Source organism: Corvus brachyrhynchos, unplaced genomic scaffold, assembly GCF_000691975.1.
Source record: "Corvus brachyrhynchos isolate BGI_N302 unplaced genomic scaffold, ASM69197v1 scaffold26, whole genome shotgun sequence".
Lineage (NCBI taxonomy): Eukaryota > Metazoa > Chordata > Aves > Passeriformes > Corvidae > Corvus > Corvus brachyrhynchos.
The window spans coordinates 4,327,262-4,337,377 of record NW_008239324.1 but is presented as its reverse complement, the minus strand read 5'-3'; the positions used below and the strand labels follow the sequence as shown (position 1 = coordinate 4,337,377).

Below are 10,116 nucleotides of genomic sequence, written 5' to 3'. Positions count from 1 at the left end.
CGCTGCGGTGGGGGGCTCCGGGCTCTGGGGCTGTGCCCGTATCGGGGTCTCGGGGCGGCCGCCTCCTGAGGATGCTCTGCCCCAGGGAGCCCGGGACACCTCCAGTCTCTGCAGACACATCCTGCTCGGTGTCACCGTACCCTTCCATGCCTAGCTCCGTGAGGGCTCAGGGACCTCAGATCAATGTGCTTGCGAGCCCCGTCAGCCCCACAGGGCTGTGAGGTTCAGGCGGAGGGCAGGATGGCTTTTGGCGACCCTGCAGAGGGCAGAGCACCCAAGGAGGAGCCTCTGTAAAGCCACCACGGGCCGACTGAGGACAGCTCTTCTCACACTGCTCCTCATCCTCCCCAGCATCACACGGGAGGCTCCTGGCCGGCTCCCAGCAGTTGGGAGAGGAAGACCGTGGTGGCACGTTCTGTATTTTCCTCGTTCACTTCAAGGGAATGGGGAGCTCCTGAGGAGCTCTGCAGCCATGGACAGCTGTTGCTGTGGACACTGTATAGTGCCTGGTATAGCTGCTCCTGATGGGGCACCCTGTGTGCTATTAACAGCAGCATTGTCATTTCCTGCTCTCCTTTCTCCTTGGCAGAGAACACCATGGAATATTGCTGTGGAGCTGGAAGAGACTCTGATAGGAGAGGAGCTCTGTGGAGTCAGCAGAAGGCAAGACATTAACCTTTAGTTCCCCCAGCACCACAGCTGGGAAGACTGGGAAGGCACTTCCTGCTGGAGAAGGTCTTGGCTTCATCAGTGCCAGGAAACGTGAGAACCAGAATAGAAATCAAAGGGAAGGAAGCAAACAAGTACACATCATTATGCAATTGTGAGATGAGTGGAGATGACTTGAATGCAGAGAGGAAGTGAACATCAGAAAGAGCATGGGAAGAGATGAAGAGGTCCAGAGGGGAGAGCAAGAGGAACACAGAACCTCTCACTTGTCATTCCTGTGGATCTGGTACCCTCTTATCAGCAAATATTATGCTGGTGTTGCTGTTTCCTCATGTGGGTTGGTTTGCAGATGAGACCTCAGCTTCAGCCAGGAGGTTGCACTAGCTGGTGGAGAAGAGCTCCAGTGAACACCCTTTCTTCTAGAGACACGTGTGGCTGGGCTGTATGTGCCCAGCACGGTGTGGAGGGTGGTTACTGTGGATGCTGATAGAAGCTAAAGGGGAGGAAATGGCAGATGGGAGGAGGTTTTGCTCTGAACTCAAAGAGGAAAAGCAGTGGCAGGCAGTGGGGAGCAGCAGAGATTGCACCCGCAGAAGCTGGGGAGACAGAGCGACCTGCACCTGCTGAGTGCTGCCCATGTCCCTTTTGTGGCAGGGGTGACACAAGCTGTGTCTGGCCTGGTGGATGTTCCTGTCCTAGTGTCCCTCATGCCTGAGGTGGCAGGGGAATACAGGGGCTGGGCTGGAGCTGGGATCTGGGTACTCGTGGCCAGAGCAGGGGGCAGGGCTCTGCAGGGCCGTGTACATCCCACAACCAGAACACTCAGATCAAGCCCATCCCCATGTCAAACCGCAGGTCCCTGGGGGCTGGCAGGGTGTGTGGGTTCCCACCTGAGCTCAGCGAGCACACCCGATCACCAGGTGGATGTGGACATCACCCCACCCCCGCCATGACAGCAGCACTGCTTCCTCCAAGGGGTCCATTCCCCGGTGTAAAACAAAACAGACTGGGGAGGTGTGGGGAGGTGGTGCTGTAGGAAACTGGGGAAGCGGCAGGGAGCTGCTGGACTGGACCCTAGAGTAGTGGGAAATGGCCATCAGCAGCTCCCGCATGCATTACTTGGGTCTCGGGGCCAAGAATGTATGGTCAGGATGAAACTGGAGGAGGAAACAGAGAAGAGAGGAGATAAGAATTGGGCTGAGGCAAGAGAAGGGGAAGAGAGGGGAAGCCTGTGAGCACAGAGGGAACTGCCTGGCCCAGTGGCGAAGGGGCGAGGTCCCAGCAAGGCTTCCTCTCCCCTCGGCTGAGCAGTGACCCCCACGCTGCAGGCAGGGACGGAGGCTCCCGACCAATCCCACCAGGCACCCAGCGTGGTCACCAGTAGGCTGTTGGGAAGCATGGAGCTCTGGCTAACCAACACCTTTCTGCCCCTGCTGCTCCTTACCTGGCTGCCAGTTGGTGAGTCCCCCACTGCCCTTGCCTCTGCTCTGAGCTCTTCCCTCTTTGCTTATGCCTGCAGAAGGTGTCAGAAGTGCCTGCTGCTGCCTTTTCCTCTCCTCTTGCATCGTTTAGCCCGTCTTCTGTGCCAGCACCTTGCCATGTGCCTTGCAGAGGGGTCCCCCTTGCAACTGTGCACACACAGGCTGTGAGCTCGGGGGGCTTCAAACCAGCTTCGCCTTCAGCAGCAGGGAGAGAAAACAGTCAGGGGGGAAGGAAACAGAAACGCTTATAAGCCTGATTATTGCAGAGGGGGTCAGCTTCACATGGCAGATGTGGATATTCCTTAACCCAAAACCAACTGTTTATAGGGGTTTTTTTCCAGCAGGACTTGCTCACCAGATTTCTGCCACAGTTGATGTGTTGGTAGGGTTAGATCTCATCTTGCAGTGTCTGCCCCAGGCAGGCTCGAGCAGCCCTGCCAGGGAGGTGAAGTGGTTTAATGTCACCTGAAACAATGGAAAACAGCAGAATGATATGGAGAAGAAAAATCATCTGGCCCAGCTCATCTTTGCCAGCATGAACAAAGCACATGCAGGAACGTACATACGCAGGATGGAGAGCACAACACATCCAAGAACAGATGTTCTGAACTGAGCAAGGGTGGTAAGGGACAGAAGTCCTCTAACACCCCTTAGAGTGGAAAGAAGGGACTGAAGAGAGGTGAGAGAGGGAGGACTCAGCTGAGAACATGTGAAGATGAATTCAGCTCAGAGATTCAGCAGTGATTCTGAAGTACTCCAGAGTGAGCATTAGGGGGTGGGATGAAGCCAGAGAGGCTGCAGGGATCTGCCTACTATATTTTCTTTGCTTCTCTAGGCCTGACCATTCTCCACTGCCAATCCCTCAGTCCCACCTCATGCTCCATGAAATGGTGGAGCCTGAGGCACTTCCTGTTTGGGTGCCTGTGTCACAGGAGGAGGAGGTGCCTGCCCCCTGATCCTCACGTTTTCAGTCCTTCCTGAGACACAGAAAAGTTTGTGCACTGCACAGTGTCCAGTGGCACTAGTCAACATGCAACATTCCAGTGTTGAGTGCTGAGGAATGCTTAGCAGTCAGATTTGGAAGAGATCATCAGCTGGTGCAGGAAAGGACAGTCATTTCACCTTGTCTTTCATGAGTGACACTTGGGACATGACCCTGAAAGATCATAAATATTTCTGCTATCACTTCTGGTTTTGTTTCTTCCAGGAACAGTCAGTGAGCTGGAAGAGCCAGGCACCACTGTGCAGTGCGAGATTTGTTTGGAGAATCTCACAATGCAGGTGCATAGGTGCAAACTTAAATGTCTGGAAGTGAAGAATCAAACCAACATTGTGGTTCCAGGAGAAAACTGTATGAATTTCACCAGCTCAAACATGAGTACAGCCCACACAGGGATCTGTATGTGTAGGGTCTTCATCACAAGACCAAACTCGACAGACACTGGAAACAGCACACAAGCAGCAGTTCTCAGTAAGTGGCCGTGGGTCCGTGTCCATGGGGGAGATGAGTGGGCAGAGAAGGATGCTATATCCAGTGCTTTTCTGGTTCCTCCATGTGTTGTTTCCCCTGAAACCATCCCAAGAACTGGAGGAGCCAACCCAGCAAGGCACCTTTTGGCAGATCCCACCATGGAGCTTCTGGGCCATTGGTTCCTTGAAATAGGACCTGCTGTATACTCCAGCTGCCATGGCTGGAGCTATGGTGGCAGGAGCAGGACAGCCCAGACTGTGGGTTCAAGGCTCCTGCTCCAAAGCAGAGCAGGGTGCAGGGTGTTCTCTGCCCCTGGACAGTCTCTCTCTCATGTTTCTGCCTTTCAGGCTGTGGCTCTGCAGAATCTCAGACCGATGTCACAGAGAAGATCTGGACAGGTACATCCCCACAGTCCCCTGACTGCTAGAGTGGGGGCCAGGAGGAGTCTTCAGGGAAAAAGAGGGAGGAGCAGTAAGGGGAAAAACATCCAGATGTTTTCCCATGAGTGGGTGGGACCAACTGCCAGACTGGGCTAGGCACCAGTGGATCAGAGGCTCTGATGCTGGGAAGGGGCTCTGATGTTCCAACTACCCCCTGGTTGAGTTGGGATGAGTTTGGAGACCGTTCCCCACAGGATTTTGTCAGCACCCTGATGCTGTGGGTGGTTCAGGGTCTGGAAGCCCAAGTCTTGGAAGAATCTAACCCTGCCATGAAGAAGGCAATGGCAGCATGTATCCCTGCATGGGGGGATGGTGGCTCACAAGTGCCTCTGTGATGTTTTGTGTGCAGGACTCAACCTCCTCCTGTGCATCCTCTTTGGCTTTGCAGTCGGGACGCTCCTTTACATGCCAGTAATTGGCTTCCTGCTGTGGCAGTGCAGAAGGAACAGAACAGGTTGGCATTTCTTCCTCAACTGTTGGTCTGGACAGAGCCAGGCTTGGGAGATGTCCATCTTTGACATCCTACTGCTCCTGCTCACTCTGTGTTCCCTTCATAAGTCTGTCCTCCTGAACAAGCTGTCCCAGCATGGTGAGAAGGTTCACCCCTCTCCCTTCCTTCTGGCCAGTTGCTGGTGGGAGTCTGGTTATGGCACAACCTGTTGTGTGATTGAAACAGGTCTTGCATATCCAGAAGTGTTCATCTCAGGGCTCTCATCCAGCCCCTCCAAGGGCTTTTAAGGCCTTTCCAATCCCTCCAGCCCTTTGGCTATCTTCAGAACCACAGAGCCACAGTGCCGCATCCTCTCCTGCAACAAAAGCAGGACCAATGCAGATGTTGGCTTTATTCTTTCATTATTTTCTTAATTTAAAATAATGATCATTGTCATTGTTTTGACTACTGTGTTTAAACTAGGTTTCCTTTTTCAGGAGAGCTCATGAGTGGGGAAGTGGTGAAGGGGAATCAGGTCAGTATGGTAAGCCAGGGACAGCTTTGCACCTATTGCTTCCTCCTCCCTGTCAAAAAAAGCATTGGCTGTTGAATACCCACTTAAAGGATTTCACAGTAAAATCAGCTTTGCTTTCTGAAAACATGGTTCTAAACACTTATTAATTCCTATTAAATAAGGGCTTATGAGTGTTTGAGTAGGTGGCATTTCTGAGCAAGCTGGGTAATGCTTGGGCAGCACAAAGAGTTGTGCCAGTGGAAAAATATTAGCAGGGAAGACACAGAAAGAAAAGCCAAGGCTCTACTCATTGCTCTCTCCCTGCAGGTGGCCCCAGTGACAGGGACCGCAGACCTGACCTATGCCAACCTGAATTTTAGAAAGAAGGGGACAGGATCTGCTTCCTCCAACGTCATTTACACTGAGATCAAGCCATCACAACAGAAGCAGAGTGGTGGGGATGGCAGTGCTGCCAGCACAGAGGTGGATGTCTCCCCCAAGGAAGAGGGCGAATGAGGGAGGGTGAGCAGCTTGTTGTCCACCTGTTGGGGTCATCCTCCTCAAAAACTAGGTGTTAGCTCATACAGCAGTGCAATCTTGGTGACCAAAGCCACCTATTACCCCAAGTGGCTGCACAACCCTGCTTTATGTTCCCCTGGAAGAAGCCATGTCTCACGGTGAGGACAGGGCTCTTGAGCCCATTTTCCCCTTGCCTTCTGCAGTTCCAAGCACTGCCAAGCCTCAGCAACTCTTTTCAGTGTCTCCTGTCACTGACAGAGGCTCCTCTAGCTACTTGCTCCATGTTTCAGGAATGACACTGTGCACTGTGTGGCCAACATGGTGTTCAGGAAGAGCTTGGTCCTGGATGTGCTGGGTCGCATGGCCGTGAGAAATCCTGGAGGAATTTTCTGGATTTTCTCTGGTGCAGGCACCTGCTGTGATGTGTGTTGACCTTGCTCTGTTTCACTCACTTGAAACACAAGGGGCAAGGATGGAAAAGCATTTCTTGTTTCACAGAGGTGCTGCTGCAGTGATGCACATGGATCTACTTTGTACTGGGAGTGGTTAGGTGTTTTTGCTGGTTTGGTGGTGAATACCCTTCTCGTGGGTAGAGCACTCTCTTTTGTGCCCTCTTTTATTGATACTGTTGTGTTTATTGTGAGTTTTTCAGTAAAAATGTGATTCCCACTTGTAGTCTCTGCTGGTATTTCCTCTGCTGTTGGAAGAGGATGGGGGAAGAGGGGCAGCTTGAGTGGAGTTAATTTTCCTGCTGGGTTTGAAACCACCGCATAGCTCTGATGATTTAGTGTTACAGCCACAACAGATGCTCAGGTTCAGAGATGACCCCAAAAAGGTAGTCCAGATCTTCTGGATTATTCTCAGAGCATATGATCCAACTTGGGCAGATGTCCAACCATTATTTGAAGTGGTGTTTGCCCTACACAAGTGTATAAAATCCAGGAGTGTAATCAAAGAAGGGGAAGAAGCAGCTGGGGGAAAACCATGGCCAATGGCTGACACAGAATGGGATCATAGTATGGAAGCAGTGAGGAACACCTTGAGATGGTGTGGAGATGGACTTTGAGAATCCTAGGAGTGAGTAGAATGAAAACAGATCAGAGTAAAGTGGGGGACTGTCAGTAAGGGTTGACAGAGCACCCACTGGATTTCTAAGTTCAATTAGCTAAACAAATGAGAATGTATGGAGGGGCTAACCTTGAAAATTGATCATTGAGTTAGAATGATTCAATGTGGGGATTGTAGACAGGAAGAATAAGGAGGACCCTCCCACTGGGTTATAAGTTTGAGTGGACCCTCCTGCTTTTCAAACCTCTTCTGGCACCACAGTGCAGCTCAGTCCAGTCTTATTCTCAGACTTGGACAATGCTTTATGCTTAATGAATTATCCATACAAAGTTTATTATAATTTGGAGTAACTACATGGGTTAGTAATGTTCCATAGTATACGTTCAGCAAGCTATCAGTGACTTAATGAGGATCTGTCATAGGTGAGGGATCTCTCCACCTTGGATAAAGAAGGGTTCTCTTCATCTCAGGTAAGGTATTTCTAATTTTGAGAGGGCTCCCAGCCCAAGAGGAGGGTCACTGGTGTGCAGTCCAGCTGCAGTTCAGGGACAGCTCTAATTGGCCTTTTCCTGATAACAATATTGATAGAGTGAAGTAGTTGCCTGCTGGTCAATAGGACAGACAAGATAGATTTTGGTTTAGTACTAATATCCTGTAAGGTGAGAAGTGAAGTGTATCTGTCATGGGCCAGGTTCTCACACTCACCCCATCAGCTCCTCTGCCAGGCATGACATCATCAGCACTTGCATGACCAAGTTCCATTCAATGCCCCATCAATATTCCTGCCACCAGTGACATAAACACCTGCACCAGCTTGGCAGTGCTGGGGTAACTTGGACTCAAACATCTTTTTTCTGACCTAAAAGGATCCCATGATACTCTATAGTCAGGCTAGGTGGTCCTTTAGCTGGACCAGCACAACCCTTCTCATGTGTCTATAGCATGAAATTACTTATGTTGTTATTTTAAGGAGAAAAGGGTATTAAAAACCTTCAACTAAGAGGGACAGACTGCTCATGAATTCAAGAAGAGCTGATCCAGACACCTGAGACTTGTACTAACAGTGTTGGTAGCCAGTTATTATTTGCTGAGGGAAGGGGGCAAGTTTCAGAGGAGGCAAATACAGCTGCAGAGTTCTTCAGAATCCCACTGGTCAAAATAGAAGGCCATGAGGAAAACCACAAAGGATATGAGCAGAATGACATGCTCACTAAATTGCAAAGAGACAAAAATGGAAAGCTGAGGTACAAATCAATTTAAGATTAACAAGGGCTGCCAAAGGCTCTGCATTTGCTTAACTGCCTTAAAAAGAAGTGGAGGGGAAAATGTGGCTCATTGCTTCACCAGGGAAGAGTTATTGATCAATGAAATGGAGGAAGCTGGGACATTCATAGTGCTGCATTTGCATCCTCCTTTGTGCCCAAGGTTAATGGGGAATCAGATCGGGGATAGCTTTTTTAACAGGGAACCAGGCAAGAAGATATGAAATAGCCTTGGAGCAGCAACATGAGTAAGCAAGAAGGGGGGAAAGGCAGCCAGGGCTGCTGGAGGAAGTAGCTGAGGTAACCTCTCCCACGCAAGCAGGAAGGGTGGGGGCAGCATCTTTGCTCATTGGCTATTTTTAAAAAGGTGAAGCAGCTACTACAGCCAGAGCTGAGCCTCCAAATTTCACTTCTCAAAAAGATGCTATCACAAGCAGCTAAGCAAACGTGTGAAGATAAAGCAGTAACGCAGTAATGCTCTCCTTGCCCCAAACACCTCCATGTGGAGAGGGCCCCTTGTCCTTGTGTGCACCCAGGGCAGGTGGGTGAAACATCCCTGATGGGTTTTCCTGCCAGGAGCATGGAATGTGTCCTTGCTGCCCCTCAAGCTCTGCTGGCCATACAAAGGAAGGCTGACTCATGCAGAGAAACAAAAGTAAAACTGCTGCTTCTCCCAGTTTGGGCAAGAGGAAAGTGGAGTTCAGGGTAAGGGATGCCTTTTATCAGGGACATCATAGAGATCTGATTTTCTCCTACCAGTGAGGCTGAGAAAAGGCAATAAAACTCTCAAACGCCGTAAGTGTGCAGAGGCTTTTGCCCACTTCCTTACATCATGAGCTAGGATCAGCAAGTTGGTTGGACAGGTGGTTTACCACACAACTGCTGTCTCCTTGGCAGCAGTTCTTGCTGATGACAGACGCAAGGACTGGGGAAGAGTGAAAGATAGGTGATGCAACCTAATATTTGAACAGTTTGAGAAATCCCTGAGAGGCCAAGAAGAAGGAGAAACACACTTAGAATACCACTCATACCAGCCTTAAAACAAAGGCTTTATTATTGGTCACTTTTATTTCAAGAACAGAGCAGCCTTTCATCCCAGCACCCTCCATGAGTTTAGTAACTCAGGTAGCACACAATAAGCAGTCACATCCTGTAGCGCAAGAGCCCCAAACAAAACAATCCCCACTGAGACACTGGATGTGGGCTTTCCTCCTCCCCCTCCCTGGGTGAGAAGCAAGCCCGGCACAAAATGTGAACAGCACCCTCATCCCACACCTGCAGGATGCTTCACTAGCAGTAACTACACAAATAAATAGTATCTCACAGAGAGGGAGCAGATGGCGACCAAAGATCATCTAGAGATTAAGTTATTGCTATGTTCTTAAGTATTTGACACTGCAGGTAACTCACTTGGGTGACCACCAAGAGAGGTGACAGTCTCAGATTGCCCTTGTGTTATCAGTTTAGTTTCATCAGCTCCCTGCCTTAAAGGCAGGAGTTCTTGGTGGGACTGAAACTTTGTCATTTTGCTGGAAACAGCTGGGGGTAGGGGACTCCCAAAACACCTGGAAATTGATCATGCCTGCCAGCCTTTCCTAAGAAGATCATGCACACTGCTAAGAGTACATACTGCTAAGTGTACATACTGCTCAAGCTCCTGACTTGCCACAGGAGCTGCTGAGCCATCTCCACATGATAAGGGGCTGCAGGTTCAAATTTCAAAGAGAGCAGGAGCCCACTCATGCTGGGGGCTGAGCCAGAGCTGCTGATTCACCAGGGAAAATCAGGACTAATTAGAGCTGTAGGACAGGGGCATGGGAAATGCCACAGGCACACAAGGACAACCTGACACGTGACTGTACTTCCCTCTGCTGGTGGGACACGCTGTGACAGCCAGCGTCCAGGATCAAGTCAGGTCAGCCAAAACAAGGTGTAACATGAAGTCTAATACATGACTTGTCACCAGAGGATCAGGTAGCCCAAGGCTGATGGCAAGCGGTGAGCTCACAGCAGTGTCAGTGCCCGCAGTGTCCCTCCACACATGGAGTATTAGCTGGAGAGCATGAGTTTGAGAGGATGAGGACTGCAGGAAGAACCTCAGAGTGACGGAAAAGCAGCAGAGTCCTTGGCAGGACATGTCTTTGTTAGGCATCGTGCAGCTGGTTCTCTTGCAGGAGAATCTTCTCTCCAGGCTTGAAGGCAGGCATCCCCAGGTAAGGGCAGCTGGCACAGCGGAATGCATCCCCCAGGTAGCACTGGCAA

At 50.5% G+C, this 10,116-nt stretch overlaps 2 protein-coding genes across 4 annotated transcripts in view; one reads left to right on the top strand and one right to left on the bottom strand.

Moving 5' to 3' along the window:
* Positions 1-6: 6 nt before the first annotated feature.
* LOC108448330 lies at positions 7-6,199 on the top strand. 3 transcript variants are annotated; one of them, XM_017740959.1, is made up of 6 exons: positions 7-955; positions 3,358-3,621; positions 3,969-4,019; positions 4,411-4,515; positions 4,989-5,026; positions 5,333-6,199. In XM_017740959.1, the coding sequence occupies exons 1-6, from the start codon at positions 889-891 to the stop codon at positions 5,519-5,521; spliced, it is 714 nt and encodes a 237-aa protein (XP_017596448.1). In that variant the 5' UTR covers positions 7-888; the 3' UTR covers positions 5,522-6,199. The 3 variants fall into 3 exon arrangements, with proteins under 3 accessions (XP_017596448.1, XP_017596445.1, XP_017596446.1); XM_017740956.1 differs by having other exon boundaries at positions 4,989-5,035; XM_017740957.1 differs by having other exon boundaries at positions 7-2,127; positions 4,989-5,035.
* Positions 6,200-8,873: 2,674 nt separating this feature from the next.
* CIAPIN1 (cytokine induced apoptosis inhibitor 1) overlaps positions 8,874-10,116 on the bottom strand; it is a 7,104-nt gene continuing 5,861 nt past the window's right edge. Inside the window, exon 9 of the mRNA XM_008638719.2 lies at positions 8,874-10,109. Coding sequence (XP_008636941.1) covers positions 9,999-10,109 — 111 coding nt within the window. The 3' untranslated portion in view covers positions 8,874-9,998. The remainder of the gene's footprint in view (positions 10,110-10,116) is intronic.